The sequence below is a fragment of the Oncorhynchus mykiss genome, chromosome 15 (assembly GCF_057628025.1).
Source record: "Oncorhynchus mykiss isolate SJ-2025 chromosome 15, ASM5762802v1, whole genome shotgun sequence".
Taxonomy (NCBI): Eukaryota; Metazoa; Chordata; class Actinopteri; order Salmoniformes; family Salmonidae; genus Oncorhynchus; species Oncorhynchus mykiss.
This window is the reverse complement of record NC_143036.1, coordinates 8,710,001-8,732,973: the sequence shown is the minus strand read 5'-3', so window position 1 is coordinate 8,732,973 and position 22,973 is coordinate 8,710,001. Positions and strand designations below refer to the sequence as shown.

Genomic DNA, 22,973 nt, shown 5'->3' with positions numbered 1-22,973 from the left:
TCTGTCCTCTCTTTCTCTGTCCTCTCTCTCAGTCCTCTCTGTGCTCTCTCTCTCTCTCTCTACCCCTGTGTACCCCACTCTCTCTCTTTCTATCTTCACTCCCATCTTCTACCGCTTGATGACCCCCTTATCTACCGCTCTGTCTCTTTCTAGTTGACATTCTCATCCCTCTGTTGTAGTGGTCCTATGGGCTCTACCTGGCACACGACCAGGGGCAGAGCGGCTTCGAGTTCTTCTTCAAGACCAAGGAGCTGAGGAAGAAGTGGCTGGAGCAGTTTGGCATGGCCATGTGAGTCTTATGTCCCATGTCTCACCTCTGCCTCACTCCTGTAGCGGTGTGAGTGTTGTGAGTGTTCTGTGAGAGAGACATATAGTGTGTGTCTTCTACTGTCTGTACAGAGCGTGATTAATGACCGTCACAGTACTGACATCACTCTTCAGGTCTGTACAGAGCGTGATTAATGACCGTCACAGTACTGACAGGTCACTCTTCAGGTCTGTACAGAGCGTGATTAATGACCGTCACAGTACTGACGGGTCACTCTTCAGGTCTGTACAGAGTGTGATTAATGACCGTCACAGTACTGACAGGTCACTCTTCAGGTCTGTACAGAGCGTGATTAATGACCGTCACAGTACTGACATCACTCTTCAGGTCTGTACAGAGCGTGATTAATGACCGTCACAGTACTGACAGGTCACTCTTCAGGTCTGTACAGAGCGTGATTAATGACCGTCACAGTACTGACAGGTCACTCTTCAGGTCTGTACAGACCGTCACAGTACTGACGGGTCACTCTTCAGGTCTGTACAGAGCGTGATTAATGACCGTCACAGTACTGACAGGTCACTCTTCAGGTCTGTACAGACCGTCACAGTACTGACGGGTCACTCTTCAGGTCTGTACAGAGCGTGATTAATGACCGTCACAGTACTGACGGGTCACTCTTCAGGTCTGTACAGAGCGTGATTAATGACCGTCACAGTACTGACGGGTCACTCTTCAGGTCTGTACAGAGCGTGATTAATGACCGTCACAGTACTGACAGGTCACTCTTCAGGTCTGTACAGAGTGTGATTAATGACCGTCACAGTACTGACGGGTCACTCTTCAGGTCTGTACAGACCGTCACAGTACTGACGGGTCACTCTTCAGGTCTGTACAGAGCGTGATTAATGACCGTCACAGTACTGACAGGTCACTCTTCAGGTCTGTACAGAGCGTGATTAATGACCGTCACAGTACTGACGGGTCACTCTTCAGGTCTGTACAGAGTGTGATTAATGACCGTCACAAGAGGATGTATTTAAATATTAAGGGGATGTATAATCTATTTAAATATAACGGGGATGTATAATCTATTTAAATATAACTGGGATGTATAATCTATTTAAATATAACGGGGATGTATAATCTATTTAAATATAACGGGGATGTATAATCTATTTAAATATTAAGGGGATGTATAATCTATTTAAATATTAAGGGGATGTATAATCTATTTAAATATTAAGGGGATGTATAATCTATTTAAATATAACGGGGATGTAAAATCTATTTAAATATTAAGGGGATGTATAATCTATTTAAATATAACGGGGATGTATAATCTATTTAAATATAACGGGGATGTATAATCTATTTAAATATAACTGGGATGTATAATCTATTTAAATATTAAGGGGATGTATAATCTATTTAAATATTAAGGGGATGTATAATCTATTTAAATATAACGGGGATGTATAATCTATTTAAATATAACTGGGATGTATAATCTATTTAAATATTAAGGGGATGTATAATCTATTTAAATATTAAGGGGATGTATAATCTATTTAAATATAACGGGGATGTATAATCTATTTAAATATTAAGGGGATGTATAATCTATTTAAATATAAAGGGGATGTATAATCTATTTAAATATAAAGGGGATGTATAATCTATTTAAATATTAAGGGGATGTATAATCTATTTAAATATAACGGGGATGTATAATCTATTTAAATATAACTGGGATGTATAATCTATTTAAATATAACGGGGATGTATAATCGATTTAAATATTAAGGGGATGTATAATCTATTTAAATATTAAGGGGATGTATAATCTATTTAAATATAACGGGGATGTATAATCTATTTAAATATAACGGGGATGTATAATCTATTTAAATATTACGGGGATGTATAATCTATTTAAATATTAAGGGGATGTATAATCTATTTAAATATAACGGGGATGTATAATCTATTTAAATATAACGGGGATGTATAATCTATTTAAATATTACGGGGATGTATAATCTATTTAAATATGAAGGGGATGTATAATCTATTTAAATATTAAGGGGATGTATAATCTATTTAAATATTACGGGGATGTATAATCTATTTAAATATTACGGGGATGTATAATCTATTTAAATATTACGGGGATGTATAATCTATTTAAATATTAAGGGGATGTATAATCTATTTAAATATTAAGAGGATGTGTACTCTATTTAAATATTAAGGGGATGTATAATCTATTTAAATATTAAGGGGATGTATAATCTATTTAAATATTAAGGGGATGTATAATCTATTTAAATATTAAGGGGATGTATACTCTATTTAAATATTAAGGGGATGTATAATCTATTTAAATATTAAGGGGATGTATACTCTATTTAAATATTAAGGGGATGTATAATCTATTTAAATATTAAGGGGATGTATAATCTATTTAAATATTAAGGGGATGTATACTCTATTTAAATATTAAGGGGATGTATAATCTATTTAAATATTAAGGGGATGTATAATCTATTTAAATATAAAGGGGATGTATAATCTATTTAAATATTAAGGGGATGTATAATCTATTTAAATATTACGGGGATGTATAATCTATTTAAATATTACGGGGATGTATAATCTATTTAAATATTAAGGGGATGTATAATCTATTTAAATATAACGGGGATGTATAATCTATTTAAATATTAAGGGGATGTATAATCTATTTAAATATTAAGGGGATGTATAATCTATTTAAATATGAAGGGGATGTATAATCTATTTAAATATTAAGGGGATGTATAATCTATTTAAATATTAAGGGGATGTATAATCTATTTAAATATTAAGGGGATGTATAATCTATTTAAATATTAAGGGGATGTATAATCTATTTAAATATGAAGGGGATGTATAATCTATTTAAGTATTACGGGGATGTATAATCTATTTAAATATTAAGGGGATGTATGATCTATTTAAATATTAAGGGGATGTATAATCTATTTAAATATAACGGGTGATGTATAATCTATTTAAATATTACGGGGATGTATAATCTATTTAAATATTACGGGGATGTATAATCTATTTAAATATTAAGGGGATGTATAATCTATTTAAATATTAAGGGGATGTATAATCTATTTAAATATTAAGGGGATGTATAATCTATTTAAATATTACGGGGATGTATAATCTATTTAAATATAACAGGGATGTATAATCTATTTAAATATTAAGGGGATGTATAATCTATTTAAATATTAAGGGGATGTATAATCTATTTAAATATAGCGGGGATGTATAATCTATTTAAATATAACGGGGATGTATAATCTATTTAAATATAACGGGGATGTATAATCTATTTAAATATTAAGGGGATGTATAATCTATTTAAATATTAAGGGGATGTATAATCTATTTAAATATTAAGGGGATGTATAATCTATTTAAATATAACGGGGATGTATAATCTATTTAAATATTAAGGGGATGTATAATCTATTTAAATATTAAGGGGATGTATAATCTATTTAAATATTAAGGGGATGTATAATCTATTTAAATATAACGGGGATGTATAATCTATTTAAATATAACGGGGATGTATAATCTATTTAAATATTAAGGGGATGTATAATCTATTTAAATATTAAGGGGATGTATAATCTATTTAAATATAAAGGGGATTTATAATCTATTTAAATATAACGGGGATGTATAATCTATTTAAATATTACGGGGATGTATAATCTATTTAAATATTAAGGGGATGTATAATCTATTTAAATATTACGGGGATGTATAATCTATTTAAATATAACAGGGATGTATAATCTATTTAAATATTAAGGGGATGTATAATCTATTTAAATATTAAGGGGATGTATAATCTATTTAAATATAACGGGGATGTATAATCTATTTAAATATTAAGGGGATGTATAATCTATTTAAATATAACGGGGATTTATAATCTATTTAAATATTAAGGGGATGTATAATCTATTTAAATATTAAGGGGATGTATAATCTATTTAAATATAACGGGGATGTATAATCTATTTAAATATTACGGGGATGTATAATCTATTTAAATATAACGGGGATGTATAATCTATTTAAATATAACGGGGATGTATAATCTATTTAAATATTACGGGGATGTATAATCTATTTAAATATAACGGGGATGTATAATCTATTTAAATATTAAGGGGATGTATAATCTATTTAAATATTAAGGGGATGTATAATCTATTTAAATATAACGGGGATTTATAATCTATTTAAATATAACGGGGATGTATAATCTATTTAAATATTACGGGGATGTATAATCTATTTAAATATTAAGGGGATGTATACTCTATTTAAATATTAAGGGGATGTATAATCTATTTAAATATAACGGGGATGTATAATCTATTTAAATATTAAGGGGATGTATAATCTATTTAAATATTAAGGGGATGTATAATCTATTTAAATATTAAGGGGATGTATAATCTATTTAAATATAACGGGGATGTATAATCTATTTAAATATTACGGGGATGTATAATCTATTTAAATATTAAGGGGATGTATAATCTATTTAAATATTAAGGGGATGTATAATCTATTTAAATATAACGGGGATGTATAATCTATTTAAATATAACGGGGATGTATAATCTATTTAAATATTAAGGGGATGTATAATCTATTTAAATATTAAGGGGATGTATAATCTATTTAAATATAAAGGGGATTTATAATCTATTTAAATATAACGGGGATGTATAATCTATTTAAATATTACGGGGATGTATAATCTATTTAAATATTAAGGGGATGTATAATCTATTTAAATATAACGGGGATGTATAATCTATTTAAATATAACGGGGATGTATAATCTATTTAAATATTAAGGGGATGTATAATCTATTTAAATATAACGGGGATGTATAATCTATTTAAATATTAAGGGGATGTATAATCTATTTAAATATTAAGGGGATGTATAATCTATTTAAATATTAAGGGGATGTATAATCTATTTAAATATAACGGGGATGTATAATCTATTTAAATATAACGGGGATGTATAATCTATTTAAATATAACGGGGATGTATAATCTATTTAAATATTACGGGGATGTATAATCTATTTAAATATTAAGGGGATGTATAATCTATTTAAATATAACGGGGATGTATAATCTATTTAAATATAAAGGGGATGTATAATCTATTTAAATATAACGGGGATGTATAATCTATTTAAATATAACGGGGATGTATAATCTATTTAAATATTAAGGGGATGTATAATCTATTTAAATATAAAGGGGATGTATAATCTATTTAAATATAACGGGGATGTATAATCTATTTAAATATTAAGGGGATGTATAATCTATTTAAATATAAAGGGGATGTATAATCTATTTAAATATAACGGGGATGTATAATCTATTTAAATATAACGGGGATGTATAATCTATTTAAATATTAAGGGGATGTATAATCTATTTAAATATAACGGGGATGTATAATCTATTTAAATATAACGGGGATGTATAATATATTTAAATATAACGGGGATGTATAATCTATTTAAATATTAAGGGGATGTATAATCTATTTAAATATAACGGGGATGTATAATATATTTAAATATAACGGGGATGTATAATCTATTTAAATATTAAGGGGATGTATAATCTATTTAAATATAACGGGGATGTATAATCTATTTAAATATAACGGGTATGCTTACTGGATCAAATGCATCACCGGTGGCATATACTTCAATAAACCCCAGTATATGGACTGAGTCTCTGCAATAGGCTGGAGATCTAACAATGTCTTGACAAAGAGGCTGAGTAGTAGCTCTTACTCAGAATGAGTTTTAACAAGTAGGCCATTGACTGAACTAAGTGCACAGTTGGCCATAGGACTATTGTCCCTGCCAAGTCCTATGTGGTCTCTTTCAGTCATTTGCTGGGGACTTCACTCCCACCTGTGTACTAACATGTACGTGTCATCAGCCAAACACAAACACACCTGGTAATGCTAGTGGGGGGAGAGGGGAACTTGTCATACTGTACTTATTTTAGAGAGGAGGAGACGGACGAGGAGATCAAAGGATCTGTTACTATTAGATACGTTGTTGGCACTGATAACTGCATTTACAATCAGTTTGGGGTGGGGGGCAGCTGCTATAGCAACACACAGCAGGGGGGTGGGCAGCTACTATAGCAACACACAGCAGGGGGGGGCAGCTGCTATAGCAACACACAGAGGGGGGGAGCTGCAATAGCAACACACAGCGGGGGGGGGGGGGCAGCTGCTATAGCACCACACAGCAGGGGGCAGCTACAATAGCAACACACAGAGGGGGGAGGGGGGGGCAGCTGCTATAGCAGCACACAACAGGGGGGGGGGGGCAGCTGCTATAGCAACACACAGCAGAGGGGGGCAGCTGATATAGCAACCCACAGCAGGGGGGGGCAGCTGCAATAGCAACACACAGCAGGGGGGGGGGGGCAGCTGCTATAGCAACACACAGCAGAGGGGGGCAGCTGCTATAGCAACCCACAGCAGGGGGGGGCAGCTGCTATAGCAACACACAGCAGGGGGGAGGGCAGCTACTATAGCAACACACAGCAGGGGGGGCAGCTACTATAGCAACACACAGCATGGGGGAGGCAGCTACTATAGCAACACACAGCAAGGGGGGAGGCAGCTACTATAGCAACACACATCAGGGGGGGGGGGCAGCTGCTATAGCAACACACAGCAGGGGGTGGGGGGCAGCTGCTATAGCAACACACAGCAGGGGGGTGGGGGCAGCTTCTATAGCAACACACAGCAGGGGGTGGGGGGCAGCTGCTATAGCAACACACAGCAGGGGGGTGGGGGCAGCTGCTATAGCAACACACAGCAGGGGTGGGGGGCAGCTGCTATAGCAACACACAGCAGGGGGGGGCAGCTACTATAGCAACACACAGCAGGGGGGGGCAGCTGCTATAGCAACACACAGCAGGGGGGGGCAGCTGCTATAGCAACACACAGCAGGGGTGGGGGGCAGCTACTATAGCAACACACAGCAGGGGGGGGCAGCTGCAATAGCAACACACAGCAGGGGGGAGGCAGCTGCTATAGCAACACACAGCAGGGGGTGGGGTGCAGCTGCTATAGCAACACACAGCAGGGTGTGGGGGCAGCTGCTACAGCAACACACAGCAGGGGGGTGGCAGCTGCTATAGCAACACAGCAGGGGGGGGGGCAGCTGCTATAGCAACACACAGCAGGTGGTGGGGAGGCAGCTGCTATAGCAACACACAGCGGGTGGGGGGGCAGCTACTATAGCAAAACACAGCGGGGGGGCAGCTACTATAGCAACACACAGCAGGGGGGAGCAGCTACTATAGCAACACACAGCGGGGGGGGGGCAGCTACTATAGCAACACACAGCGGGGGTGGGGGGCAGCTGCTATAGCAACACACAGCAGGGGGTGGGGGGCAGCTGCTATAGCAACACACAGCAGGGGGGAGGGCAGCTACTATAGTAACACACAGCAGGGGGGGCAGCTACTATAGCAACACACAGCAAGGGGGGCAGCTACTATAGCAACACACAGAGGGGGGAGGGCAGCTACTATAGCAACACACAGCAGGGGGGGCAGCTACTATAGCAACACACAGCAGGGGGTGGGAGGCAGCTGCTATGGCAACACACAGCAGGGGATGGGAGGCAGCTGCTATAGCAACACAAAGCAGGGGGGTGGGAGGCAGCTGCTTTAGCAACACACAGCAGGGGGGGCTGCTGCTATAGCAACACACAGCAGGTGGGGCAGCTGTTATAGCAACACACAGCAGGGGGTGGGAGGCAGTGTAGTGGCAAATCGGTTCAAATATGACACAACCAAGAACTTTGTGAAAATCAATATAGACTTTTAATACAACAGTATCATAAGCCGGAGCGGTCCGCGGAACACACACACTTTTTCAGAGCCCTCGCTCTGAGTTATACACCTACCATATAAGTCCCTCCCATATGCAAATTAAGTTACATCCCAATCCGTGCTTCCTGCTTGTTCAGCCCAATAACGCCCCCATCTGCTTTCCATTAGATCCTAATGGTGACAAGACCCTTGCTTTGACCCTTCACTCAGCTTAATGCGTTCTCCTGTTTGTGTGTTATCTAGGGTCAGCAGACTATGTGTCTCTTCTGTTTTTAGCATGCTCAGCTATACTAAAAATACTATACATTCCCCTTTCCTGTGGCCTGTGTTCATACCCTGTAATTAACTCCATGTGTCCCTTTTGGTGTCTTTCATCTCCTTTAGCTTTAGGGTGCCTAGCTGTTCTGGTCGCCTTCTCTTCATATGGTTGTCTAAGATCAAACAGACTTGTCTCCTGTGATGTGATTGATGTCTGTAATCCATCAATTGGTCCTTTGGCTGACCCCCTCCTTAGATAACCTCTGACCTTTGTATGTCCAGCTGCCCTAGGTGTTGCCCTCTCCCATGGCCCCACTCTGGCTTCCTGTCCTATACAATAGACAATGTACCTTACCAGAATGGCAAATGCCATTATATAGGACAATATATTTATCCATATATGTACCTAATTTCTCCCACATAACCCCCCTCTGGTGCTTTAATAAGCACCAAAAACTTAAAAAGGACATATGGAACATAATATCAACAGTCGATTATCAAAAAAAATATTTTTAAATAAAAAAATAAAAAATAATTAAAAAATAAAACTTCCTAATCACCTACACCAAACATCTCTAGTATTTCATAAGAGTAAAATATCTAGTTCGGTATAGAAACAAAAAATAATACATTATCTTTTGTTAAAGCATGAGCATGTAAATACATAACCTTGTCTGAGGTTCTCAGCTACGCAAAAAATAAAAATATATATAATAAAGCAATGAGTCAAATAATAAATTGAATATGAGAAAACACTAGGCCTCCATGCAGTTACAAAATAAAATTGACACATCATTCTAAATTTAAGCTTTCCACATGATTCTCCCTCTCAGACACCTCTCCAACAACCGTGATACCATCAATACCAATCTCTGTTAGAAGATTAAGGACATGGTCCGTAGACACTTGTAACCGGGATATCCCACTGTTACCTACATGTTTTTAAATATAACCTAGCATTTTAGAAGGCAAAACTAACTTTTAATTAAAAGAAACCAGATATATTCATTGATATACCTATAAAAACATTTGACAAAACATACTAAAACACAAGGCCGTGAGCAAAAGTAGACCTTACATAACACCTCTTGTACTTACTACGGAAATGACCCTTTTTGTGGATATGCATCAGTTGACTTTCTTATGAATTTGGAATGACAGCATAACTGTCCATTTTCATCAGTATAATGGCCTGGCCTACCCGGCACAGGATCAACTATCACCGGAGTGTCAGCTCTACTTACAAACATCTGTTTAACCGTTGTCTGGATCACAAGTGATTTCACCCAGGGTAAAACACAACAAAATACAATACCCAGAGCCAATAACCCCCCTTCCAGCATAAAGGCCGTCCTAGCAAACATGGCTCCCTATTTCCCCAATGCTAAGTCCAACCAATCCCAAACATGAGAGTCCACCCCAGCCTTTTTCTTAACCTCTTTTCTTAACCCTTTAAGTTTAGCCATAGCGACAGCAAAGAATCCATTAGGCGCAGTGTTATTGGGAATAAAGGTGCAACAATCATCCCCGAACATAACAAACTCCACCCTTCTCTGCAAAAAGCCAATTGAGAGCCTGTCTATTTTGGCAAGACATTTTACTGGTATCCTGTACCTATTCCCCCAACGCCGTTAAAGCCGAGTCAGTATAGTTAATGAATCTCTGTTGGTTATAGTATATGTAATTAATCCACTCTAAGTTCTTATTTGATGTTATCCACAAAAATTAAGATTCAAATCCAGATTTAACTTCATCTCTTGCCTTGAACTCCCAACCCAGTCTAATTTAATATGGTTCTGCCTCTAGTGCTCCCTCGAGCAATCCTACATTCTATGTCACACAAGGGAATGTAGTATTTTCTCTGAATATTGAACATTTTACATTTAACGCATTCTTCAAATGATGCAGGTTCAGGTACTATCAAAAGATCAGACAAAGGTGATTTTCTACACAAAATACAATTGTCCCTCCTATGTTTATTTCTGCTGTATACTTAGCCTAATCGTACCACTCATTCTTCACTATTCATTTCATGTGGTGTCCTTGAGTGGTTCAGAGTCTGGTATGTCTGTCTGTCATCTTTGCAATGTTCTTATCTTGAGGTAGGTCATTAGAGTTAGTCAAAAAGTTCAAAATGTCAATAAAGAACCCTCCTGGTTCTGATGCTTTCTAGCTACCACAGGCTCTTCCTGTTTAGGTATTGGCGTAAGACCAATTCTGAATGACTGAGGAACTACTCCCTTCAGTCAATCTTGTTCTCATTATTTCACCTATTAATTCTTCACCTTCAACTGGTTCAATCTGATTCATGGTGAGCACCCACTCGTCTACTTCTTTGGTTAACGTCAGGTCACATCCTTTTGAGTCCCAAATGACTTCTCTCTTCGTTCGATGATGTGTCCATCCACCGAATGCAATCTCCGGTAAGGGTTTGATCCTTTTGTCTTCTGTTCTCCTGTTTCAGTTATATGTTGAGGTGGGACAGAGATTCTAACCTTGTCAGTCTTTTTAGATTGTTTGACTGGTTCCTCTCTTCTCTTCCTGTTTCCACCCTACATCTTGATTGTGCGTGAGTCTGTTGTTGCTATTCTAGCGTTCACTGTTACTTCTGTTATGTCAATATCATTGTTCTTCTATGGGTCTAACTTCAATTGTTCATTATGGAGACAATTCAAGAGCTGAAAAGTCAATTTTGGGGAAATCCCCATTTCTTTCATCTTGCAAGATTTCTCCTTCTGCTCTTGGTAAGGCTTCTCCTCTGCTTTCTTCACTTGTTGTTCCTGATAAGGCTTCTCCTCCACTCTCTTCGCATGTTGTTCCCTCCTCAGCCCGAACTGGGCTTCCATCTGGGAAGGCGTCCATTTCAGGGAAGAGATGTTCCCCTTCTTTAGGCGATACCTCGGGGTCCCACTGTAGAAGGCTTCCGTCAACAAAGCCTGCCCCAACAAGTATATCATCAGGAGTGGCAGACATGTTACCCCCTCCCACTTCTGGGCTTTCTGGCCATACTGGAGGAAACTTTGGTTGTTTGTCTCTTTTCTTTTCAGGCTCTTTTTCCCTGGTCGGTTCTTCTGAGTGTGTTAGCCGATGCACTCGTTGTATCTGGTCTGCCATTTTCTTGATTCCTCCCCGGCGCTTTGATCGATTCCGCTGCTCCTGCTCCCTCCGGGGTCCCTTCTGGTGAATCAGCATCCTCTGTGTCCTCATCTCTGTATGGTTGTGTCCTTCTCTCCGTCGGGACTCGGGTGCAGTGGTTTAGATGATACCACGTCTTGCTTCCTTTCACTTGGACGGCCGTGTTTGTGGCTGTTGCCACCTCGTAGGGTCCTTCCCTCCTCGGCTGATCCCACTTCCTTCGGAACACTCAAACGTAGACTCGATCTCCTGGTATCACTGGGAGAGATCCTTCTGGTCCCCTTGGATCATCAGATGTGGAACCTCTCATCCTGGTTCAGATTTCTGCCTTCTTTCTGTGGGGCATTCATACTTAGAGACTTATGGCCTCTGTTCTATGATTACACCATACATTCTCTTACTTCCATCACTCATCACACAAACTGACATTCCAGCTGAAGCTGGCGAACCCTTCTCCATCTGGTTTCCTAAACATAAGACTTGGAAAACAAAGGACAAAACATAACAGTATTGACAATGTTATGTGTTATGCATGACTGTATTCATGAATACTGAAATCTGAGACCATGACAATTCCCACTCTCTCTTCACCTGACTCTATGCCTCCAGGATACTTTTCTGCTGGACTCCACAAAAATGGAGGCCCTAATTGGCTTCCTCGTGCTTTCATCCAGTCTTCCCCTTTCGGCCGCAGGTTCTGAGAGGTGTTCCCAAACCATGTCATTTTTTACTTAGTTCCCCATCTGCTCTGTTTCAACTGATAAACATGTGCATAACCTTAATCAACATTATTCCTTCTTAAAGTAATTCAACACGGAATGGGCTTCCACATTGAGCCTTCAACATGTGGTTTAGAGTACAACTACCCTAACATATATCCTTATTCACATGATACATTATCAAATAAAACAAATAACCCCCAAACTCAACCCAGTATGTCTACAGTAGAATCTAGTCTCTCTCTCTCTCTTTTGTTTTGTTTCACGTCCTCTGTCATGGTGTTTTCAAGCTCACCCATTATTCAGCTGGACCTTACTTCTTGTGAAACTTATGCACCCATCATAGAGAGACATGACAATCTTTACCACTGCAGGTGCTGTAAGAAGTATATCCCCAGCCCGATGTATCTTGATGTACACTCAGTCTCCAGAATTCAGCCTATGCCCTTCCATCTGGCCTCTTATGTGCTGTTTTTTCCTGAGGACATACACACTAACACATGGGTTATTTCCTGACAACAGACTTTCTTCTTATAGCAGGATCACTAAATCTTAATTTTTAAATAACAGCCCTATGTAAACATTCTGTCTTAAATACCTGGCCTCTTGCCACAAAAATATTCATAATCATAGCCAAATAATGGTCCCTACCGTAACTGCTGCAAGAATAACATGTAATCAGTCAAGTGTCTTCCAGTTGAAAGAATATCCAATCCTAACAAAACTAAATCCTAAACTTCTTAAACTTTTGCTCTAGTGTTCAAAATGCCACTACTTATTACTTTTACCATAATCTAGGTATGTGTAATGTTCTATTTACTTTTAGAATTGTCCCTATATTTTTTACAAAACCAACTGTCCTTCCTTTTCTGTGAATTATCTTGTCTATCAATATACACTGTTTCTAGAAATAACACCCCCCCTTGTTACCATAACCTTCATATGAGCCCCCAATGTAGTTACAGTTTTTCTAACCCATAACACATAAGTCACTACTCCTAATTTCCTTCCATAGTTTGATACATACTTAAACATTCTCAAATAATTTTTAGTCAATTTATATCAGTCCCTCAGGAAAAATATACACTCTTATTTTCCTCAAACCAAAAATAAATTGACCAAACAAGAAAAATGGTAAAGTAAATTATAATGACTGCATATTTGCAATAAATTACCACTATTTGTAATGTCTTCTTCATCCTTGAGTGTTATCACACAACAGACTATACTTTTTATTCAATTACTTATGTCATTCCAATGTATCACTCCAATTACTATGATATTGTAAAATAAAAGAAACAAAAACCTTTAATCTGATATTCTGCTAGTTCTGTCAATCAACCTGTCTCAGGATTAGTTTCCAGAGCTTCCCTAGGCCTAGTAAATTTAAACAGTCCTATAACCAAAACATAACTAAATGTTGTTTATAAATTGTCCAATCCAATATTCAGGATAACAGTCCTTAGTGTTTACTTTAACTCAAATTTGACCTACTCAATTCAATACATCTCCCTTTAATAATTATCATACTAAAAACTTTTAATACCAGTAATATCTATATTTACCATGCACCCTTTTACCTCTGTTTTTCTGTCATGAGTGGCCTAGTAATAAAAGGTCATTATCCCAATCCCCTTTAGTCTTTCTTCTCCCAGTACATATCATTCCAGATACAGTTCACAGGTCATCAGACACAGTTGTCCCACACTATTCAGCCAGTAGGGTGGGTTTGAGTTTCACACCCACTTGGTGTTATGATAGTCTCTCCCAAGCATTAATGCAGTCTGACATTACATTTCCATGATAACTCCCTTATTCTACTAGCGATCTCTCAGATGAGTTACAGATTATGTAGTTATCATAACCCTTGCATAAACCCCCACTCCAATAACCTATTTGGAGTAACTGTTATCCCTTGTTTACATATATTTCCATTTTATATGTAGCATGAACAAAGCACATTTTCCCAAAGACCATGACCCCAGGGAACTGATATGTTCTCCTATAACCCCATGTTAAATAAAAATAAACCTATTTGAATAACTAGTCAATTCAAGATTACAACTCTTCATCTTTTTCCCAAGGAAATAATGGAATTTCAAAGTGATGGTACACTTTGAATAGAGACTGGTGTTTCTCAATCATTTTATAATTAAATCCCACTTGTTCCAACAATTTCTAGTGAAGTTGATCAATCTTCAAGGGAAATTCTTAGGGTTCAGGGCATTTGACACCATTAAAATGTTTCCACTCTCTTTTCTTTAGAAACAACTTAAATACATTTTCAAAAACATTTCCATCCTTCTGCATACCCAATTTGAAACTGAACTGAAAAAACCCTTCCAAAGGAATTCCACTATCGCATATAGGCCAAGAATACACATGAGCCGGCCTCACTTATCCGAAACTCCAGTTATAGCCTTAACCAGATACTAAGATTTTTAGTGGCCAAAATATCTCTAACTGCTTTCCTCAGTACTACAGTTTCCAATGACATTTTGACCAGAGAACATGTAACCCCTTTTTTTCTGGAAAAGAAATGTACATTTCGTTAACATTCACCATGCCACCCTCTAAATCAGCAAGCTAATAGTATTACATATACTAAAATCCCCTTACATTTCCCGAGCATGCGACAGAAGCTCCAGCCATACACAGAACGCACAATTCCCCCCTGCTCGGCCATCTGTATCCTACCCTTAGAAATTGAATACACCCATACTCTACAATTTGCTTTTCTTCTAACTATTTTTACCACGCTTGTGATTTTTCATATACGTTTATTTTCCGTATTTTGACGCTAATAACAACTTCTCCACGCATTTTATCACCACTGAAACTGCCATTTTAATGCAAAACGACTCCGAGTGGGGCTATTTGTAAATTACATCGGTACCTTACTATAAGTTAGGTAAAACGTGATCTAGTACGTATTTCATCACATAAACTGTACTCTCTATGAACCACTTTTTGATTAATCAGAGACTATACACCGCTTGGTGAAAACTTCATTCGTACTAACCTTAGAACGATCAGTTGTTGTTCTTTTAAAACGGGTGTAAATTCCTGTATTTCTGCATTCTCTACTATCGCATTCCAGTGTCATCTTACACTAATTTTCCCCCACACTAGTTAGCCCTGCTCTACAACTTCTTACACTTCCCCCATCGTAATGTATTTCTGATGATATAATGTTAATTAACATTAAAACGCTGGTAAGTTAAGCTTCTTGTTATAGTTTTATGTGATCGTTCCAATTCATTATTTTATTTATCCTGTTTACCGGGTAATGTTGCCCTACATTGTAGCAAACCGCTCCTTCATATTCAAATCGAATTGGTAGAATTAACGTGCGCTTCTTTCAGCGACTCTATGGCTTTATTAAATTTCGCTATCTCTATATTCCAGGGAGAAACAGTCCATTTGTTTCCATGCCACTATTTATTTTTCCTAAACTCTCCCATCGCATTATATACTTTATTTACTATTTTCCAAGGTAGATCTACCCTACTTTCTCAAATAATAATTTATTAGTCACATCACTTAATACCTCCTATTAAAACCTACTCTATAATGTCTACAACTGTATTACTGAATACTACAGAAGCCTTAATGTCTTATTCTAGTACAGCACCTCAAATATCACTGTGTTTTTATCTTTGCTTATACTATTACTTTAACTTTATTCGATGTATTAAATCTTATTTCATATAATTTTCCTTCTAATTCAGCTTATTTATAATGTCTGCACTTTCTTATCTCTTTATTTATCCGCTTGCTATATTCTCTCTTAGCCTATTTTACTGTTTAATTCCTGAGGCTATTTTTAAATTGCAGCCTCCTATTTCGTTTACAGGGCTCGTGATATTTTTAATGTGTTCTAGACTTCTATTTTCATGCAATTCTCACTTTAGCCTAGATTTATTTTAACCAGTATATTTTAGTTTATCTGTATATTTTTAAGTTATTTCTTCCTACTTCGCATCCGTTTTATACTATCCATGCCTTGTTTAATAGCTCTTTTTAACACCTATTGTAATTTTTACAATGGTCTTTTAACTCATTATCCAGTCAATGTTTTATGCTTATGTATAACTTATCTTGCCCAATATTTATCGATTTCGTTCCTCTTCCCAGTGAGAGTTAAATGCGCTCTCTTTCTCAAATTACACTTAGTTAACTGTCAGAGAGGCCTGCGCATTCCCAGTTGGTCCCAGACACACAGCCTGTTCTTCCTCTTCTTTCTAATCTGCTCATTCATCACAAATAATTATATTACAGCATTCATTCAATCCTTTTGTCTTTACCTAAAAACAAAACAGTTTATTACCTAACTTAATTCACTTCCTCTACATAAGCTGGTATTATCCTATAGGATTTTTCACGCATACCCTTCGTTTTTACCTAAAAACGACCTATAGTTTATCCCCTAGTTTAATACACTTCCTCTACATAAACTGGTATTATCCTATAGGATTTTTACGACATGACGAGACTACTGTCTAATCGGATCAGCTTGTCTTCATATCCTATTCATCCACCCCGTATTGATCTTTATTCTACGTTAGAGCAATATCGTGGTGCGACCTACTGATTTATAAACCCCCGTTTAGCTAGACGGAGCGTTTTATATTCGCAGGATTTCCTTTTTCAGTTGAACGTCGCACAATCAGGCCAGCGTTCTTTCTGTGTTTTAAATATTCACCCGTACAGACCTTCATTTCAAAGCGGTAGCCATGTGTATTTATTTTCTAAATACTCATCCGTACAGACCTTTTCCTTGAAGCGGTAGCCATGAATGTTTATCTATCTACTTATCAATAAAGTAGCCTACCCATTCAGTCCTTCAGCTAAATATTTTGAAGCGGTATCGCAGGATTACTTATCAATAAAGTAACCTACCCATTCAGACCTTCTGGTAAATATTTTGAAGCGGTATCGCAGGACTTCTATAACTACTTATTTTATTCAAACCTTATAAGCAGGTAGCTGTAACCCTGTGCCCAATCCCAGCCCCAACATGCCAGAATAACACACCCTACACCAGCGAAGTTCACAGCCCCCACCTACTTACTCACTAGACATGCATGCACATTCATTATACAATTTCCAAGCTTACACACATGCATGCAAATTCATTGAATTTCAAAAAGTTCTTTCGTTTCTATAGTTTTTAGGAAATTTGAGAGAGAGAGACCTACTTGACGCTCCTCTTGCTGAGGCAGGATCTCTGAAGCGATCTACGCAAACATTTCACTGTTGTCTTACCTTAGCTGGGTGGCCACCCTTGTTTGCCCAGATCGTCCAAAGATCCCGCTGCCAGCCAAGAACGTTATTCAGTCCCTAATTCTCCTGGCATGCTCGCCAATTATGTAGTGGCAAATCGGTTCAAATATGACACAACCAAGAACTTTGTGAAAATCAATATAGACTTTTAATACAACAGTATCATAAGCCGGAGCGGTCCGCGGAACACACACACTTTTTCAGAGCCCTCGCTCTGAGTTATACACCTACCATATAAGTCCCTCCCATATGCAAATTAAGTTACATCCCAATCCGTGCTTCCTGCTTGTTCAGCCCAATAACGCCCCCATCTGCTTTCCATTAGATCCTAATGGTGACAAGACCCTTGCTTTGACCCTTCACTCAGCTTAATGCGTTCTCCTGTTTGTGTGTTATCTAGGGTCAGCAGACTATGTGTCTCTTCTGTTTTTAGCATGCTCAGCTATACTAAAAATACTATACATTCCCCTTTCCTGTGGCCTGTGTTCATACCCTGTAATTAACTCCATGTGTCCCTTTTGGTGTCTTTCATCTCCTTTAGCTTTAGGGTGCCTAGCTGTTCTGGTCGCCTTCTCTTCATATGGTTGTCTAAGATCAAACAGACTTGTCTCCTGTGATGTGATTGATGTCTGTAATCCATCAATTGGTCCTTTGGCTGACCCCCTCCTTAGATAACCTCTGACCTTTGTATGTCCAGCTGCCCTAGGTGTTGCCCTCTCCCATGGCCCCACTCTGGCTTCCTGTCCTATACAATAGACAATGTACCTTACCAGAATGGCAAATGCCATTATATAGGACAATATATTTATCCATATATGTACCTAATTTCTCCCACAGCAGCTGCTTAAGCAAAAAGTAATTCATAACATTAACAATGTCTACACTGTATTTCTGATCAATTTGATGTTATAATAATGGACAAAAAAAATGCTTTTCTTTCAAAACCAAGGGCATTTCTAAGTTACCACAAACTTGTATTGTGTATATATGTATTGTATTGTGTATATATGTATGTGTATATACAGTTGAAGTCGGAAGTTTATATACACCTTAGCCAACTACATTTAAACTCAGTTTTTCACAATTCCTGACATTTTATCCTAGTAAAAATTCCCTGTGTTAGGTCAGTTAGGATCACTACTTTATTTTAAGAATGTGAAATGTCAGAATAATAGTAGAGAGGATGATTTATTTCAGTGTTTAGTTTTTTCATCACATTCACAGAGGGTCAGAAGTTTACATGCTCTCAATTAGTATTTGGTAGCATTGCTTGTAAATTGTTTCAAACGTTTTGGGTAGCCTTCCACAAGCTTCCCACATTAAGTGGGACAGAGCTGACAGAGCTGCTGTAACTGAGTCAGGTTTGTAGGCCTCCTTGCTCGCACACGCTTTTTCAGTTCTGCCCACAAATGTTCAATAGGATTGAGGTCAGGGCTTTGTGATGGTCACTCCAATGCCTTGACTTTGCTGTTCTTAAGCCATTTTGCCACAACTTTGGAAGTATGCTTGGGGTCATTGTCCATTTGGAAGACCCATTTGCAACCAAGCTTTAACTTCCTGACTGATGTCTTGAGATGTTGCTTCAATATATCCACAATGTTCCCTCCTCATGATGCCATTTATTTTATGAAGTGCACCAGGCCCTCCTACAGCAAAGCACCCCCACAACATGTTGCTGCCACCCCCGAGCTTCACGGTTGGGATGGTGTTATTCGGCTTGCAAGCCTCCCCCTTTTTCCTCCAAACATAACAATGGCAATTATGACCAAACAGTTCTATTTTTGTTTCATCAGACCAGAGGACATTTTTCCAAAAAGTACGATCTTTGTCCCCATGTGCAGTTTCAAACCGTAGTCTGGCTTTTTTATGGCGGTTTTGGAGCAGAGGCTTCTTCCTTGCTGAGCGGCATTTCAGGTTATGTCGATATAGAACTATTTTTACTGTGGATATAGATACTTTTGTACCTGTTTCCTCCAGCATCTTCACAAGGTCCTTTGCTGTTGTTCTGGGATTGATTTGCACTTTTCGCACCAAAGTACGTTCATCTCTAGGAGACAGAACGCGTCTCCTTCCTGAGCGGTATGACGGCTGCGTGGTCCCATGGTGTTTATACTTGTGTACTATTGTTTGTACAGATGAACGTGGTACCTTCAGGCGTTTGTTAATTGCTCCCAAGGATGAACCAGACTTGTGGAGGACTACAATTCTTTTTCTGAGGTCTTGGCTGATTTCTTTTGATTTTCCCATGATGTCAAGCAAAGAGGCACTGAGTTTGAAGGCAGGCCTTGAAATACATCCACAGGTACAATTTACTCAAATTATGTCAATTAGTCAGAAGCTTTTAAAGCCATAAATAGAGAGTATACAGTGGCAGAATACCTGACCACTGTGACTGCCCCAAACTTTGAAAGCTTTGACTATGTACACGCTCAGTGAGCATAGCCTTGCTATTGAGATTGGGCGCCGTAGGCAGACCTGGCTCTCAAGAGAAGACAGCCTATGTGCTCACTGCCCACAAAATGAAGTGGAAACTGAGCTGCACTTCCTAACCTCCTGTCCAATGTATGACCATATTAGAGACACACATTTCCTTCAGATTCCACAGATCCACAAAGAATTTGAAAACAAACCCAATTTTGATAAACTCCCATATCTACTGGGTGAAATACCAGTGTGCCATCACAGCAGCAAGATCTATGACCTGTTGCCACAAGAAAAGGGCAACCAGGGAAGAACACACACCATATTTATTTGATTTATTTTCCCTTTTGTACTTTAAGTATTTGTACATAATTTGACTTTTGAAATGAGAGAGAGAGAGTGAGAGAGTGAGAGAGAGAGAGAGAGGGAAGATAGTGAGAGAGAGAGAGAGAGAGAGAGTGAGAGAGTGAGTGAGAGAGAGAGAGAGAGAGAGAGGGAAGAGAGTGAGAGAGAGAGAGAGGGAAGAGAGAGAGAGTGAGAGAGTGAGAGAGAGAGAGAGAGAGGGAAGAGAGTGAGAGAGAGAGAGAGAGAGAGAGAGGGAAGAGAGAGAGTGAGAGAGAGAGAGAGAGAGTGAGAGAGTGAGAGAGAGAGAGATAAGAGAGTCACTCTTTCAGTTTATTTGACACACAATCACTGAGTCACTTGGCTCCCTGGAGAGACTAAGGACTGATCCCAAACTGCTGTTTTGTCACGCGCTGCTGTTTCATGTTAGCCACCTGCTGTGCCCACGCTGACTTCAGCTCAGCGCATTGAGGAGCAGGAGGAGAGACATTTAGACCGATGATGTCATGGCACTTTAGTCCAACACACTCAGGAATATACTTGACCTAAGAATCAGGAAGTGTGTCTCGGGCTTGCTACCAGGTGGTGTTTTTGTTTAGTGATGTCAGCTGGCACTATTGGACTCTGTGAACGAACAATTTTACGACTAATGGGAATAATATAGAAATCAGTATGGATGACTGCAGATACCTTACCTCACAATGTGACAGTGAAAACATACTTTGTCTTTTCTAGTCTTGTTTCCTCATGTCTTTTCTCTACCTCTCTCTGTCCTGTAGATCCAACATCCGTCCAGAGAACGGCACCAGTAACTCCCACGAGTTTAAGATGCACACCTTCGACAGAATCACATCCTGTAGCTACTGCCACATGCTGCTAAGGTACAGGGTCACACAGTATAGTTGTCCTCTTGCACGTTCCAATCGATGTTCTAGGAATGCCCCTGACTGTCATCCACCCAGAATGGGAGGTTAGGGGTCATACAGGTTCATCTACTGGGGTCTTTGTCACATCTGCCCTGGTGTGATCCAGATATATGCTCATTGTTTGTAGACACAGGTTGTCATTCACATGTCATGTAGTGAGTGTGTGTGTGCAGGTGGTGTGTGTGTGTAGGTGTGTGTGTAGGTGTGTGTGTAGGTGTGTGTGTGTAGGCGTGTGTTTGTAGGCGTGTCTGTGTGTGTGTGTGTGTGTGTGTGTGTGTGTGTGTAGGTGTGTAGGTGTGTGTGTAGGTGTGTGTGTGTAGGCGTGTGTGTGTAGGTGTGTGTGTGTGTGTGTGTGTGTGTGTGTGTGTGTGTGTGTGTGTGTGTGTGTGTGTGTGTGTGTGTGTGTGTGTGTGTGGCTCACCAGCGGCGTTAGAATCAGACTCCCAGAATGGGGATGCTGTTCTTTACGTCTTTCTAATGAGCAGGAGAGAGGAGAGATGAGGAGAGTAGGAGAGGAGAGGAGAGAGGAGGAGAGGAGAGAGGATGAGAGGAGGAGAGGAGGAGAGGAGGAGAGGAGAGATGAGGAGAGGAGGAGAGGAGAGAGGAGGAGAGGATGAGAGGAGGAGAGGAGAGATGAGGAGAGGAGGAGAGGAGAGGAAAGAAGAAGAGACACAAAGACACACACACACACACACACTGGTTATCCCTGTCTTCTCTCTTCCAGGGGCATCTTTAACCAGGGGTACCTGTGCTCCAAGTGTGGTATTGGAGCCCATAAGGAATGTCTGGGGAGGTTTGGTAGCTGTGGAAAAACAGGTGAGAACCACCTCAAAACACACAGATGCAAGAAAGCATGCAACCACATGAGGCAGGCAAACAAACGTAGTATGGTGTCGTTCATGTTAATGTGTTAACGCTGCTGATAATGAACCTACGATAAGGAAAAGCTGCTGATAATGAATCTACAAAGCACAGACAGACACACACACACACACACACACACACACACACACACACACAGACACACAGACCAGCACTCACACCGACAGACGCACAGACACACACACACACCGACATCCACACCTGGCACTCACACCGACACCGACACACACCTACACACACACAAACCGACACACACTCCGACACACCGACACACACACGCACACACACACTAACACACACATGGACACTGACACACACACCGACACTGACACACACACACACACCGACACTCACACCACATATCAGTTGTTGGCTGAGTATTTGTAGGTAAGGTAACCTTATCACCACATATCAGTTGTTGGCTGAGTATTTCTAGGTAAGGTAACCTTATCACCACATATCAGTTGCTGGCTGAGTATTTGTAGGTAAGGTAACCTTATCACCACATATCAGTTGTTGGCTGAGTATTTCTAGGTAAGGTAACCTTATCACCACATATCAGTTGCTGGCTGAGTATTTGTAGGTAAGGTAACCTTATCACCACATATCAGTTGTTGGCTGAGTATTTCTAGGTAAGGTAACCTTATCACCACATATCAGTTGTTGGCTGAGTATTTCTAGGTAAGGTAACCTTATCACCACATATCAGTTGTTGGCTGAGTATTTCTAGGTAAGGTAACCTTATCACCA

At 39.0% G+C, this 22,973-nt stretch overlaps 1 protein-coding gene and 1 long non-coding RNA gene across 7 annotated transcripts in view; one reads left to right on the top strand and one right to left on the bottom strand.

Moving 5' to 3' along the window:
- The window catches only part of LOC149977374 (uncharacterized), a 934,188-nt gene that overhangs the window by 454,505 nt on the left and 456,710 nt on the right, over positions 1–22,973 (bottom strand). The window lies entirely within an intron of this gene.
- The window catches only part of LOC110489549 (guanine nucleotide exchange factor VAV3), a 189,254-nt gene that overhangs the window by 102,891 nt on the left and 63,390 nt on the right, over positions 1–22,973 (top strand). For 4 of the 6 annotated variants that reach the window (XR_016486490.1, XR_016486489.1, XM_036945704.2 and 1 more), the window contains exons 15-17: positions 180–289; positions 21,195–21,296; positions 22,066–22,157. Coding sequence is in view for 2 of the 6 variants with exons in the window: in XM_036945704.2 (XP_036801599.2) it covers positions 180–289; positions 21,195–21,296; positions 22,066–22,157 (304 nt within the window). In the remaining 4 variants the exon portion in view is untranslated. The remainder of the gene's footprint in view (positions 1–179; positions 290–21,194; positions 21,297–22,065; positions 22,158–22,973) is intronic. The other 2 variants (XR_016486491.1, XR_016486492.1) reach the window with 1 other exon arrangement.